Here is a 16,727-nt window from a genome sequence, read left to right as displayed (position 1 = left end):
GTCCTTCATCGCCTTTTTAGCAGCCAAACAATCAGAAGACAGGTAGGTCATATAATTTCCAAGTAAATATGTTTATCAAACAAAATTTTTTCTTAAAGTACAAACCCACTATCATGAACAAAATTAGCCATTTGATATCATGTTTACTAGATTACCTTTACAATGTATAATCATAAACATTAACACACAATATAGGTATACATAAAATGAGTCAGACTCACACTCATAAGGTTGCGAGTTCGATACATACAGATGTCAACTTGAATGAGGTGCTTCTGTGAGTCTTTGAAAAAATCAGTAAACTCCCACTTTCTCGGCATTATATAACCTGTAATGTGTTGGATGTTCTACTAAAAACCAATCAACTTTGATTAAACATGGGATGTAGAAAGATATTACAAAAGATCTTAACTAAGGTTGGTAATGTGTGGAGTTAATGGATATTAATGAGGTCAGTGTGCATCCGATCGACTGAGTATTTTTTTACCACAGTGAATCTCAGTCATTCTTTACTCAGATTTTGATCGAGCTTGGAACATAAGCCCTAATCCTTTCTTATTCCGATTTTAGTTCATTTAGTTAATGAGCAACTTCCACAGATAATTAAGAATCAGTTACATATGATTTTCTGAGCTTGCTACCGCTTTAGAGACTAAATTTTCTGTTCAATTTTCATCAGGCATGGAATAAAGATATTTGGTTTAGATAAGTTAGATCCTTGCGGACCAATGAACTGATTTCTACCACTTTGGATGACAAATTTCTGGTCCAATCTTGATCAACCTTAGAATATGAACTAATATCATGATCTGGAAAGACCGCTCCGGTGGTCTAGTCGTTAGCGAGTCCGCCTCGGATGCGGAAGGTCGTGGGTTCGAACCTCGGCCGAGTCATACCAAAGACTTACAAAAATGGTACTAAGAGCTGCCTCGCTTGGCGCTCAGCATTAAGAGGTTAGTGTTAGGATTGGTCGTCCTGGTGTCAGGACAATGTGATTGGGTAGGACATCATGATACATGTCTGTGGCATGATACCCCAGTGCTAGACATCACTTTAAACTGCCACACTGCAGACATCTTAGCGATATGACTGAAAAATTGTTAAAGCCACGTTAAAAATCCTAATTACACACACACACACACACATGATCTGGAAAACTTTCATATATATATATATATATATATATATATATATATATATATATATATATATATATATATATATATATATATATATATATGTAAAGACCGAGATCCACTTGTATTCAGGTCATCATGCGTCTGGTTGACCGGTATTCCGGAACTTGTCGCCTCATAACAGGATCCCCAAATCGGCCCATTATGTACTCTGTCTCTCCCTTGGTCGATGCACGATATATTTAATAGTAATGTGGATATAGTGTCATGTGGCAACGACCATTTCATATTTTTGTTTTGAGTTTTGAAAGTTTCTTTATGTTCACTACATCCGTGTATGATTTTTAGTATCCAGTTTAAGTACAAGTCATACAAGTCACGCAATCGTTCAGTACCGACTGTTTCAGTAATGGTTGTAATCTTGTTGAATTTGATTTCATATACCTTTAAATGGTGATTATTTACATTTTTTTTCTTTCCTCTTATGTTCAGAATACTTGGTATGGGCATTGCATACATACAGAGAAATATATACGGCAAAATCAATGCTAAAATACCTGGATATTTTTGGACGACGTCAGCCTTAAGGTGTGATCCAATACAAAAATGAGTGAAAGCCGCGCCCTGTAGTGTCAAAATGAGAACTACTCGTGTTTTTAAAAGAAAATTCGCGCTGACTAAATACTTGTTATTGTAGACTCGACGTCCTCTTGTCTTGACCCAGTTTAGTACCTGGTAACCATTGTAAAAGTCAGTTGCGAAAGTAATGTTCGTCTGGAGATGTTTTTGATGACATTTAAGATGAAGAGCATTAAAGAATGAGTATTGAATTGATATGGTTAAAATATATTAGTTTTACATTGTGGAACAAAACTTAATATTTATTTTAATTTGAGTACATGAGCCTGCCTGACCACATTGACCTTCACTTTAATTCTACTTGTAAACTTGATACATATTGCTGAATAAGCAGGACACTTTTAAGCAAGGACATTACATTTTAAGAGCTTTCTTTCAAACAATAAAGCACGCCCACATCTCAAAAATCTTGTATCTGCGCATGATGAAGTTTAAAGGTAACATGTGTTTATTGACATATTTATTACTTTGACATTATTAATCTTTCACCAGTGATAATTCCATCAAAACCGTCAAGTGCCGATAAAATACTGCAATGATTTTAATATTGTACATAATCGACCAAACTTTTTATATTGCATATAATTGACCAAATGTTTTAATGAGCTGTTGTGTTGTGCTTAGACCTACCGGATTTACAAGATAAACTGATACCGGTTAAATTAGCTATCATTCAAATTATTAAAAGACAAAATGTTTGCATCCCATGTGACCAAAGACTGAATTTGATGTAAGTTTTAAATTAGTTTTGTTTGTATATTCAATTCCAATAAAGTTAACAAAAGATATTATGAGTGTCTTTATGAACGAAATTTGATTACCCAAAAATTATTGCAGGGTACTTGTATTACAAACTCGCTGAAATCATAAATTACAGGAATCAAAAGCATTTGCACACAGCTGTCAAAGTTAGAGCTCTGGAACACTCCACGCAGTGGTCAGTACCCATTGTTGCTAAGGTGACCATTTCATTTCGAGGTAGGTATATAAATCCGTTGGTGCACAAATCAATTGCCGATTCGTGGAAACAAAAGTCACGTTTCTTACTTTTTATTATAGAATAATATTTTGTGTACTATAATAAATAACAAGTGCATTCTACAGTGGTCTGCAGTTTTCACTGTTTTCTTAGTATAGTTAAGCAATCCCGTAAAGTCTGCCTAATGGTGAATGATTAACTAATTATTAAAACATAATTATAATAAATATATATTGTCCAATAACGACAAGTCTTACGAAAAACTACAAGATCAACTGTAAGGATTAAAAAAAATTACAAACTTTGGAACGAACCCGACACTGATAGAATGGACCAGCTGTGGCAGTAACGAGTTCTTAATGTCATTTGTATGGACCGAATCCAAAATAGACAGACTTTGTTATCGACCGACTCCGAAATGTGTCAAGAGATTATAGGCCGAGATGTCTAGTCACCGCGACCGGTATCGAGTGCACGTTTTTGATAGGATTATGGCAAAACTTGGTAGTTGACTTATATCATCAATACTTTATATTTGTACCATTAAAATGATATCTATTCGTATTTATGAAGAGAATTGGCATCATATTCGATATGCTTGTAATCACACTTGCACCTGTAATCATTGTCAGAGTGTTTATACAGCTAGTTATATAGTCGTACCATCAATGCGCTAAATGAGTTTAATTACGAGTAAGATCAAATTAGTGTATAGGTTAATATTGCATCTGATTTACTGAACTTGTTAAAACTCTGTAGACCAAGGTAAGATCACATTTTGCTCAAAGCTGGAAGCTATGTTTGTATCATCATGGTCATTCACGTGATCTGTGTAACCATGTACAAATCAATCTACTCTCCAACCGATTTCTGAGAAAGTTTTGAAGCTTCAATTGATGTCGTCAGTAACAATATAAATATGCTAGCATTATGGGGGATTATAACACTGATTTACTTGTATCTTCTACGTCTGCAAATGTATTTAATTTAATGGCAAGATATAGTCTACGAAAAGTAATTACAAATCCTAAACGAGTTACTTCTACTATCGAAACCTTGCTTCATCCAGTCTTTGTAAGCAGTGGTACAAATATAATTCACACAGGCATCTAATAAATTGATAGAAAAGTCAGTGATAATGATAGTCTTAAAAAAGCAATCAGCGTTAACGTACACCTACCTCAAGTGGCCTACGTGCGTAGTGTTTGGATTTACAACAAAGCTGATTTTAACAAACTGAACACTCTGATAACAGTAATTAACTGGGCAGATATGTTGTCAACAAAAGAAGCGATGTTGATTTGGTAATTTATATATTATGTGTTAATTTATATATTATGTCTTAATTTATATATTATGTGTTAATTTATATATTATGTCTTAATTTATATATTCACACTCAGACTATTCAAATTCTCTAGGTTGTGTATTCCTTGTAAAACTGTAACAATTCGCCTAACAGATAGACCGTGGTTTGATTGCCAGTTTAGAAAAAAGATAAGGCAAAGTGATAAAGCACGCAAATTTGAAATCAATCGTGGTAGGCCATTGAACTGGAAAAAATACAAACAAAATCAGGAATAAAAGTAAACAACATGAAATAATGTACTAAAATCCAATATATAAATAATATTGATGTGCATCTTTCAGACTCTGAAAGAAATGCTCCTAAAACATTTTGGAAAATTACAAAATCCTTTTTAAATGAGATAAATACTTCGAATTATGTTTCACCACTTATATAGACAAGAAATAATGCTTCGGTTCGCATCTATGATGAAAAAGAAAGGCGCAATAATTAAATGATTATTTTACCTCGTTTAAACTATTGATGATAATGACGTTCCTCTCCTTACCTTTTGGAAAAGATGCTCTGATACTCTAAACGAAATTGCTATTACTGAAAAAGCAAGGAAAAGATATTATTAATTCCATTTCTGTCAATCAAGAGACTGGGCCTGATGACGTAAGTCAAAGAATGCTAAACGGCTTTAGTGAAACAATAGCTGCACCACTAGCAATGCTTTTTAATAGATCATTGTAGGAAAATAAACTTCCAGATAAATGGAAACTTGCTCACATTCTTTACATTTCTAAAAACGTGATCTACAGGTGATCCTCACGAGATTACCAAATATAGACCAATCTCTTTACTTGGCGGTGTCGCAAAAATTTGTGAAGGATGCATGTTTAAACAAGTATATAAATTAGTTTTGCTCATAAAGTCTTTATAAAAGTATCATTTATGATTCCTTCTTGGTCACTGCACTGTTTTTTTAAATAAAATAAACTTATTGCAATGTATTATAGCATTTGCAGTTCATTAGAACAATCTCTACATTCTTGTGTGGGATTTTAAGATCTATTCAAAAGCTTTTGATGAGGTCTGGCCCAGAGATTAATTATTTATATTGAAGGAATATGGTGTTCAGGTAATCTGAAGGAAAAAAGGTTTGAAAGTTATTTAAGTAGCAGAGAACAAACGGATGTTACGCACGATTCTTTTTCATGGGGAAATATTTATAAATGATGGTGTGTCTCAAGGACCCGTGCTTAGGCCCCTCTTGTTTTTAATCTATATGAACGATATTGCCCATGGTATGAGCTCTCTATTTCGTCTTTGTGCAGATGACTAATCTCTGCATTCATCTCCTTGCTGTGCTGAAATAGAGCTTGTCATAAATAATGATATTATAAAACTGCATAACTGGTCCAGGAAATGACTCTTAAAGCTTAATCCAGATAACACAATGGCTATAGTTTCACGAACAAAAACGGAACAAATAATACTGAACTTGTTTTTGAAAATATCGAACTTAAATATCTGGATTCTCATCGCCATCGTGGATTATTACTTTCATCAAATACCAAATAGACTTGTTACATTGATATTATTTTTAAGAATAGCATCATCTCGAATAACAAATCTACTACAGCCAAATTACAAACTAAGAAAACAAATTTTATGAAAATGTACATAACTTATGTCAGGCCTAATTTTGGAATATGCCAGTGAAGTCTGGGACGGATGCTCGTTGATCGATTCAGACAAATTGGAAAAACTACAGCACACAGCGGCAATAATAGTTAAAGGACTTCCAAAATACACTAGTAGGAAATCTCTCTATTTAGAAACAGGGTGGGAAAGTCTTCAATTTAGAAGGAAAATAAAATTAATAACACTCTACAACATTAAAACGAACTAAACTCTAGACTATATCATTGAATTATTCCGTCTCCCATTGTCTGAACAAACAAATTATAACCATCGACGTTCAAACAATATGGCCATGTTCAGTTTCAGGCTAAATTGTGTCAAATCATCTTTTATACCTTAATCAGTATCTTTGTGGAACAATCTCGAACAGGATACTTAACGTATTATGTCTTACAGTGCTTTGAAAAAGTGTTTATGTTTTAAAAAATCGTATCTTGCAAAATGCCAAGTCTTATTAATCGATCACTGGATATTATCCATTTAAGATTACGATACATTGTAAGTTCATTAAAATCTGATCTCTACCGTGTTCAACTTGCTGAAACTCCTTTCTTTCTGCTGTGGGATCGAAACCATAATGCACGTTTTCATGTTGTGTCCCACGCAAAGGAGACAACGAACTGAGTTGTGAAATTTACATTCAATGTCATATGCAACTGTTATCTTGGATTTGGGATAGGGTGATGTAAATGTAAAAACATTGAATTTTCGTCATGTATGCAAATATATAACAGCTACTGGACGATTTCAATAACTTACTCAAATCATGATTACTGTCGTTGTCTGTCTGTCTCTCTCTCTCTCTCCAATCATTTTTCATTATTTCGTTGTCATGTTGAATATGTTGCTTACTTGTATCATGTAGGGAAAATGTTTAATTTAGGTTGTTAGAACTTGTGCCCAATCCAATTGTATCCTGTTGTGACAATAAAATATGTTCAAACACAATATATGCACTAGCTGATATACGTATTGTGTTAAAGAGGTGATCATGCGTTGGATTGGCTGAGATGTTTTACTTTTATACAAGCTTTATTTTTCACCCAGTTTTGATAGAACTTGTTTGACAAGTACATTTGAACATTTTTAACTGAGTTTGATTACGAGTTTATGTCTTTATATTTGGAAACGTTTTGCATCAGATTTTGATAAAAGAGGTGAAATTCACAATTACATGAAGGTCTGAAGGTTACTTTGGTTTGTATTCTTACAGTCCTACCTTAACGTGCCTAATTAACTAGCAAACTGTAATGTAATGTAAGCCACGTTAATAGAAGGGTACAGTACCAATCGTTGTATGCATGTTGCAAGGTGTAGTTCCACTTGTCGTGTGCGTGTAGTAGGGTGCAGTACCCTTTGCAGCATCCATGTAGAAGGATGTAGTACCAATTGCTGGTTGAATATAGTAGTGTGTAGTACCACCTGTTGTATTCATGTGGTAGGGTGTACAACCACATAATGTATGGATGTACAAAAGTGCAGAACCACATGATTTGCGTGTAGTAAAGTTTAGTACCACTAGTATGCATTTAATAGGGTGTAGTACCACTTGTTGTATGCATGCAGTAGGGTGTAGTAACACTTGCTGTATGCATATATGAGGATGTAGTACCACTTGTTTTATATAGTAGGGTGTAGTACCAATTGTCGCATGAAATTAGTAAGGTGCAGTACCAATTGCTGTGTATGTATAGTAGGTACATAGTGTAAAGAGTATCGATAATGTGATGGGGTGAAACGATCCCACACCTATTATGGTGCTAAGTTATGATTATCTAGGAGATGATCGACCACAGTTTTATTGTCCAGATCGAGCAAATAATACAATAAAGTATGAAATTATTGGATGCTATAACAGATATCTGAGCAAATATACAGACTAAAACAACACGTGTCCCCCTATGTAAAATATAAAATATAACAATTTAATCAATTATGTAAACAAAATGAAATTTAACAAGACATTTGAATTATACACTTTCTTTTAGAAATAGAAATTCATTTTTTTTGCGAAATGCAATAAGTCGTTCTTCAAAACCGATTAAACAAATTTCATCATAGAATCGAATGAATGATTGAACTCAAATTGCCGATAGGCCAGCATAACCTGGTTGCTTCCGGTCTTTTCAAATCACTTTTGGTGACAGGTCTGTGTTGCCTTATCTCTCTCTCTCTCTCTCTCTCTCTCTCTCTCTCTCTCCAACCTCTTCGGGTTATCAACCATAATTTGATTTTATTTGTAGTCTGTACTCCTTCCCACTGTGTAGCACAGGTATGGAGCTATGTCGTCCCTTTATACCATTGAATACTCGATCTTTCTATTCAGCCGAGTCTTACTTTCTTCCGGGTCTCACAAATTCTTCCTGACATCTATCTCTTGGACGATTTATTTAAAGAGAAAATTTACATGTTAATTTATTTGAAGTTTCTCAGTCTTCCCTTCCGGCAGAAAAATATAACATTCAATATCGCCTGGACCCCCACCCCAATTTAGCTTAGCCAATAAGGATTAACTTCCTCTAACCGCCAGAATTTTAACCCTCCCATCGAAGTCGGAATAATTCTTTCTAGTCCGCATTTATTAATAATTAGTCTGGAAATATCATTTCAAGACTTTTTTCAAATGACCCAAGATTTCCCAAAAGTTGCCTCTGGCTTGTCTCAACTTTGTTTTAACCCTACGTTACCATTTTTGTCTGAACGTTACCCTATCGGTTCATAATTAAAATTCATTCATATCTCTCCCCCCGCCAACAAGATAGATTAACCATCAATAGCTACCTATTTATTGAGAGCCTAGCCCATACGCCAACCTTAATGGTTACGTGCCATGCAGACCACTGCAAAATGTACTATGACAATACACATATAACAAATTTGCTCTATTACAATAGCGTACGCATTACTAGTTTCAGAATGTATACTTTTTATAATTTGCAATATATAAAAAACCTAATTAGCTTATTTATATATAACAAAAATATTCTCAGAAGTTCACGAAGTGCAAATTGTCAAACAGAGCAAGCAGTCGACGCTGAGATGCACATCGAAAGTAAAGCCTAGCTATGTACAATAAAACCAAGATCAGTTTACATCATAGCAAAATAAAGAAAACTGTAGACTCTCTAAACCTAGGAAATGATTCTCGTAACTAGATCCACCTGTGGGGAAAATCAGCGGAATACATTTTCCAGTCATTCTGAACCCTGTACAAAACTCGGGAGCGGAACGTATGCTCGTAAACTATGAAAAATATCTTCCTCCCGGATTTAGCATAAAGCAAGATTTCGGGGGAATATTAACCAAGCAGACATGGTAAGAAATCTGCTTAACATATGCATTTTAATGCAGAGGCAAATAACTTACAGATCTGTAATGGCTGCATAATATAGAAAATCGATACAGTTAGAATAGATTGCCTGAGGATGGTCCATATAGGTACTATCTTTAAATTTACAATAAATATGTCTGTTTAAAACCGCACACACGTACTGGATTTCTCTGAATGTCCGAATACAGGACTAGCAAGCCCGTTTGCTAGTCTTCTGGCAAAGAAAAACCGTCCGTCTGTTCGTCTTCTTCAAATAAAACCCTTTACAGTTTGTAAAGATTGGAAGGTACCGTTAACATCGTTCTAATGTACATGAACGTTTAAATGCTACCACTACAATATATAAGCGTGAATCCTTTCACAAACTGCTATTTATGGAACAGATAGTAGGTTAGTTAGACATTTAGCTAACTATTGCCTTTCTGAAACAAAACCAAATAACAAATACAACTAGGTTATTTGGTAAACCCAAAGAAGATAACAGGCATCACTCCGGCAAAGAGATGGCGAAAAATGTATAATCATAAAACTTGTACTTATTTGTTTTATGTTTTAAGTAGAAAATCACACCATGCACAAAAAATCCTTCCTAAAAATTAGTAAAGACCTTTTTCCACGAAATGGATGTGCATATCCTGTGTAAACAAAACTGCTAAACCGAACATATAAAGCTTTTAGCGATACAGACTATGTAAAAACAGCAACTATTAACATTAAAAAACATTACAATCTAACAAAAACTTGTTATCAATACGCTCTAATATTCTCCATCTACCGGGACACGGCTAAACATCAGTTGAAAATTATAAACTTGCATCGCTGTGAAGGTGTCCCTCACTTTTGGCGACGGATTACACCGGCAGGTGTCTCATTTAAACTAGCTGATACGAATCATATAGTGGAAATATATACAGTAAGTGCGAGCGTTTAAATTTAAACAGGGATCTAACACTTACTATTTACAAAAAAAGAAATGAGGAATATACACAAAAAGTCTTGAACCCATACAGGAGAGATTAACACAAGAACCTGATAAAAACAGTTAACAAGAAAGGTATCATTAAAGAGGTTTTTTATTTTTATATCCATGCTAGGTTTACTGCACTTGAGCTAAAGGATCAGCACTTGGGCTAGTGATTTACATTTTTATTTTTGTCTTGCCTTATGCCTATAGGAGTATATTCGTGTGATGCGCTAGTGATTTACATTTTTATTTTGGTCTTGGCTTATGCTTTATAGGAGTACGTTTATGTGATGTGCTAGTGCTCTAGGAATTTAGGATTTGTAACTTTAGTATTGACCTGGGTTCATGTGTAAATGTTATACTACGACATAATTGTAAAATAATATGCACTTATTCGCACAAAGTTCATAATATAAATGAAACGGAGCAATACGTAATGACATTAAATGCGGTATTGTTCTGACCTGGCGGTAATCAATAACTTGTGTAGTGTTACAAATCCTAGGTCAACTCGATTAATAGCTGATAGTAAAAGTGATTTGGCATACCGTTTTAGTCTGTTATAAATGACACTTGGTATACCTTGAGAGTTTTGGATTCTATAAACAACATGAATACAAACATAAGGATATAATTAGATTTTCTTCAGGAAAAGACCCATCCAAATCTTTCAAGGTTTATCTCACATCGACCTCGATTGTTCTGTGAACTATGAAAGGTAAATGTGTACAATAGAAGGTACAACTAGTGGCCTAGTATGGCATTTCATGGAGACTAACAGAAACTTTATGAATAAAAGCATATACCATGTATTTATATTTGCTCATAACGGTACCTAAAATGGTTTGTACCCCAATTGTAATCAGGTCATAATTTTAGCTGCCGATGTTTCTTACGCCATGGGCATGTTGGTCTATAGATTTTCCTGCCTGATGACCAAGCTATTTCAGGATGTAAACATAAGTCAAAAAACGTACTTGTAAGTTATGCCCACTTACAGTGGAATCTCCACGTGAATCAGCGACACAAACCCTAATCAATAAGTCAATACTATCAGATATAGAGAATACCTATAAAGCCGGCCACACACGTACTTGAAAGTAGTGTATGGAACGCGCATGCCACAATTGAAATCATGTATAAGCGCTGGCTTCAAAACCCTTCAAACAAAAACACACTTGTCTCACGGTGTGTACAAGGGACGGATTCGACATCATTAGGACAGGATATTGAGAAAATGGCATCGTCACAGCTTGTCTTCTTTGTGAATGGCATTAAGGTAAGAATAGATTTTACCGCCATCAGATTCTTATTTGGATCCAGTTTCATATGCGGAATGAATTCCCAACGGATCCGAACGTTTTTAGCTGTTGTTTCGATTATTCCTTTTTTTTGTTTGCTTTCTTTTCTTTTTCACTCGTACGAAATATAAAACGATGATCCAGATCTGCTGTTGCATAATGTTCCAGCTGACCAGAATCTATGCACTTTGTTAGAATTTATCAGGAGAACGAATAATGTAGACTTTGAACGATGGGCGAATTATTCGACGGCATACCAGGATCTATGTTGTTTGGAATTAGGTTCAGCTTGGAGGCGAATACATTAGGCATGTACCGAAAGCGCAAAAGAAAAACATGTAAATATAAATATAGGAAGACATAAGAGATTTTAAAAATGAATGAAAAACAAAATATTAGAGAGACAGACAAGAAATTCCACTTATTATCCTGCTACAGGTTTCATGCCACACTGCCGTACAATATATCAGAATTAGGGGATGGGTCGTACCTAGCAAAATAATGGAAATCTGTTCGTCCAACCTTTACTAAAGCCTATATATTTTTGTTACTCCAGTTTGAGGTGGTCGGCATTTGGCTGTGGTGAAGGACACACAGGTTGCTATAATTTCTATGACACCCATCTCTGGATTGTATTTGTCCAGCGTGGGTATGTAAAAATGCTTGCCGGCATCTCCCCACGGGTTGGTGGTTTTCCCCGGGGTGTTCCACAGGGTTCATCCTCCACCTATAGACCTTTTTCAGGAAGTCGAATCTGGGTTTTTCCACTCGAATATATAACGCATGCACAATCAACGTAGGGCAACTTTTAAGCAATTGTCATTAACATAGTGTATGTTCATGAAGATAGTTTCAAACAAATTTGTAAAGGTTTGATACCTGTAGCCCCCTTCACAGAAATAGTGTGTTTAAAAATCATGAGTACATAGTTCAGTAACCTGCCAAAAAACAGAAAAGTAGATATGAGCACAAAAAGCATCAGGGAGGACCAGAGCAGCGGGCAGGATTTGTGGACACTATGAAAAATTATCCAAATAGGTCCCAGTGAATCACAAATTGAAACAACAGTGGACCCCCCTGGCCGTTGTGGTCCCGATGAATTTGTCCTACTCTGTCTGCGGTCCTGGAAAGGACTTACAAAGTTGTATGATTCATGTCTGAAAGGAAAGTGGTGGCTGGATGATTTTCGCTGGTGACCAGAATTACAATTTGTACGAATCTACGTGTATTTAGATGACTCTTCAAGACTATATACTCGCGAAAACATGAAAAAATCTCTTTGTTGTTGCATCTCATCTCAATCTCAATATCTACTCCAGAAACTTCAAAAAGTTCAAAACACAGCTGCTTGGATCATACTTAGAGTACCACGATCAGAGCACACCTCCCCGCTGCTCTGTACCCTACACAGGCTATCCATTCGATCCAGAATCAAACACAAAATTTGTTCTCTGTGCTACGTTTCACTGTTGAACTCTAGTCCAACCTACCTATCAGACCTCACTCATGTGTACACACCAGCAAGATACTTACGCTCCACTTCTGACAATCGTATACTCATTATTCCCACTATGAAAACAAAGTCATATGGACAGCGTTCTTTTGCATACCAGGGCCCAGCAACGTGGAATGAATTGCCCACTGAACTTAGACACAAAGACACAGTGGTCCCATTCAAGAGATCTCTTAAAACTCACTTATTTTGACTGCAAGAACAAACTTAAAGACCTAATAATGTTTCCTACATTAAATATTTTCAGCATGTTTTTTATGTTTTCTAATTTTATAGTGTTTGTTTTTGTAATCATATCATTATATACGTTTTTTATCTTATATGTGTTGTCTAATGTTGTAAAGCGCTTAGAGCTTCTAACGATTAGGCGCTATACAAAGTCCTCATTATTACTATTATTATTATTATTATCTAGGGCTGGGCTGATTTGTGGGAAAGTCTGAAACCCCTGGTCTGTTTCTTCTATTCTTTCTTATATTTTCTCTTTCTGTGTTCCTATCGAGGCCTTTTCTATATAAACTACCTTCAGTTTGATCCATATTGTTCGGGTAAATTTAAGGGTTCCTCGAGTGACTGTTCTGTAGCGATTGATTTTGAGTCTCGAGATTTTATTTTAGAATCGAGTATTCTGCCTCTACGTAGACTTTTGGTTCATATGTAATATGTACGGACAGTTGCAGCTTCCGTCATGTGTGTTGTGGTGTTGCAGGTCTAGTTTTCAGTTGATCGAGTGACATTTGTCTTTCCTTTTCTTTTTTTGGCGGGTCCTGTGATCATGTGGATTACAATATGTTTAATACTTTGCTGTTTGGAAATTTAAATTGTTATATATATATATATATATATATATATATATATATATATATATATATATATATATATATATATATATATATATATATATATATATATATATGAATAATCAAGGCACTTTTGTTCATTCACTTCTTTTCTCCAAGTTCTATATTCTTCTTTTCTCAACCGCTCCGGTGGCCTAGTGGTTAGAGCGTCCGCCTCGGATGCGGGAGGTCGTGGGTTCGATCCCCGGCCGAGTCATACCATAGACTTTAAAAATGGTACTAACAGCTGCCTCGCTTGGCGTTCAGCATTAAGAGGTTAGTGTTAGGACTGGTCGGCCTGGTGTCAGGATAATGTGACTGGGTGGGACATCATGCTACATGTCTGCGGCATGATGCCCCAGTGCTAGACATCACTATAAACTGCCACATTGCAGACATCGTAGCGATATGACTGAAAAATTGTTAAAGCTACGTTAAAAATCAAAATCACACATCTTCTTTTCTCTCCTGCGTGAAAAAGCGTCCGTATTGTCCGACAACCTTCCATATACCTTGTACAAACGACGGCTTATATTTGCTCATACAAGTCTCTTAGATAAAGACCTGTTGCAATCACATTTTTGCAGGCTAGCTTATCTCTAAGCGTGATGGTCTAACGATTTTTTACTATAAGCAAACAAGACACTAGAGAGGCTCTCACGTCATGAATAATGTAATTTGTCGGAATGCAAACATGATTTAATAAAAAGAAAAACAATTGTAAATTCTGCCCACTGGCACAGGTATCTCCACGCCCACTATGATTCAGTATAGCGTGTAGCGTTATGTAGCGTTTTTTTATATCGATTAACATCGGTAAGACGAAAGGGCTAAGATACTGGCACGTGGACATTCAAAGAGTGTTTGGAGTACGTATGTCACGTGTAATAGTGAAATAAAAACTCGCGTCTCTCAGATTTATGCAAGAGTCTGATGTTGGCACTGTATGAACAAGAGGTAGAGAAAATGTCTTCGTCAGAGCTTGTCTTCTTTGTGAATGGCATTAAGGTAAGGTTACACTGTGGTCATTATCATCTCATATAGATCCAGTTTTATATATGGAATGCAATACCAGTGGATATGACTTTAAAATTATTTTTTTTATTTCTCCACTTATGCAAACACATAAATCGACCCGAATAGAAACGTATACAGTATGCAAGTGAATAAGTTTGATCCAACTGACATCTGTATAGATCCCGATATGTTATCCAATAATCAGATCTAGGTCAATGCAATTTGTTAGAATTGATTACTTTGATACTTAACATAGACCTGGATCTGCCAGCACATCGCGTGACAGCAAATAAGGTCTATAATGTTTGCAGCAGAACTCGAAAAAGAAAAGAAAGAACTATACATATGAAAATGCAGGAAAACTGGGGGATGGTTACACAGACAAACAACACAAGAATGAAGAGACATTCAGTTGTACTCACAAATTCCACGTATAACTAACACAGCTGTACATTTGATGACGTACGACTTTGGAATCTAATGTAGAAGGGGTGGGTGGAGCCTATCAAAACACAATGAAAATATTTATGTCCGATCTTTACTAAATCCTACATAAATTAGTTACCATTGTTTGAAGTGGTCGGCATGGGCGTCGTATGACCATGTTGCACTAATGTATCAGGCACTCATCTCCGGATTTATCTACAACTATCAATAGTCCTACAATGAAAGACCTCGGCCTTGATATTTATGATTTGGGCGTCGAGGTCTTACTGTCTGAATAACGGCGTTATGTAGTGTGTTTTGATTTCGACTAACATCGTAACAGCGGTCAAATTGCCAGGAATATCTCACACACTATGCAGCCCATAACGACGCTTTTCTACAAATTAAAGTCATAAGTTCTAGTCAGACTTTACTTACTGTGATGTAATGTTTTTAATAAATTCATATTTTCACACAAACAAATGGGCCTGTTTTCAACTTTCCTTGGCCTACATTTCACTTAGCTGGAATGCGATGGAAGCCGAGAATGCCGAAGTCGAATTAAGTTGAAGTATCCTTTTTAAACGAAACGAATAAAAATATATTGATAATGATACTGAATAAAAGTGTTCAGATAGCTTCGTTTCGTTCACGATTCTTATCATCCTTTAACCGATTTTGGTATTCCCGGCTTCCATCGCATTCCAGCCAACTGAAATATAGGCTAACGAATCTTGAAAACATGTCCATTTGCTTGAGTGGGAATTTAAATTTATTAGGAACAAGACATCAGAATAAGTAAAGCCTGACTAAAACATTACAACTTTAATGAATTTTGAATAATGTTGTTGTTATAGGTTTTAACGCCATTTTTCAGCACAAGATAGGCTATAAATGGCGGCTAGTATCATCGGTGGAGGAAGAACCCGGGAAAACCTAAGAGAGGACCACATACCCACGAGAAGCTATCTGCAATCTTTCTCACATACCCACATTAACTGAGCCCGAGACTCGAACCCACGTAGACTGAGGTGAAATGGCAGTGATCCGTAACGGTGACCACTCAGCCACTTGGGGCCCTGAGTTATATAGTTGAAGAGCGTCTACTAACTAATCTAAAATGCACAAACCTGTTTCAACTTAGCTATTTACAACTCCTTCCGAATATAATTGATTGCGTGTTATCTCACAGAACATCAAACATGCGAATGCTGATTAAAAGTGGGGTAGCACAAAAAAAAACAGCATAGAATAAATGTATTTTACAACAACAAAAAAAGCGAAGTTAGGCATAAATTTAGTATACGGCAAATATTTGGTTTGGGAAATAGCTACCAAGGTTAAAGGGCTTTAAGTAGTAAAGAGATTTTTTTTTTCTTTCTCTCTTTTGTGCATTAATTGCACGAAGTTAGGAATATTAATTAGTGACGAATTCACTGTACCTTTTCCGGTCCTTCTGTAATCTCACCACAGGTAGACACGCTTACTCTAAGGCACATTTATTTTCTAAAAAGTAGGTCAATGGTGGGATGTTATATATATAGCGGTTAAAAATCAGTATGTACAAGGCGATGTCGATATTCA

General features: G+C 35.6%; 1 protein-coding gene across 2 annotated transcripts in view; it reads left to right on the top strand.

Moving 5' to 3' along the window:
* The first annotated feature begins 14,530 nt into the window (after nt 1-14,530).
* The window catches only part of LOC149791926 (xanthine dehydrogenase/oxidase-like), a 320,752-nt gene continuing 318,555 nt past the window's right edge, over nt 14,531-16,727 (top strand). The window contains exon 1 of one of the 2 annotated variants that reach the window (XM_089970442.1): nt 14,531-14,708. In XM_089970442.1, coding sequence (XP_089826568.1) covers nt 14,634-14,708 — 75 coding nt within the window. In that variant the 5' untranslated portion in view covers nt 14,531-14,633. The remainder of the gene's footprint in view (nt 14,709-16,727) is intronic. The other variant, XM_089970441.1, reaches the window with a different exon arrangement.

The sequence above is a fragment of the Sinohyriopsis cumingii genome, chromosome 9 (assembly GCF_028554795.1).
Source record: "Sinohyriopsis cumingii isolate HCF-2022 chromosome 9, ASM2855479v2, whole genome shotgun sequence".
Lineage (NCBI taxonomy): Eukaryota > Metazoa > Mollusca > Bivalvia > Unionida > Unionidae > Sinohyriopsis > Sinohyriopsis cumingii.
The sequence above is the reverse complement of the archived record's forward strand: the minus strand, read 5'-3'. Positions and strand labels throughout refer to the sequence as shown.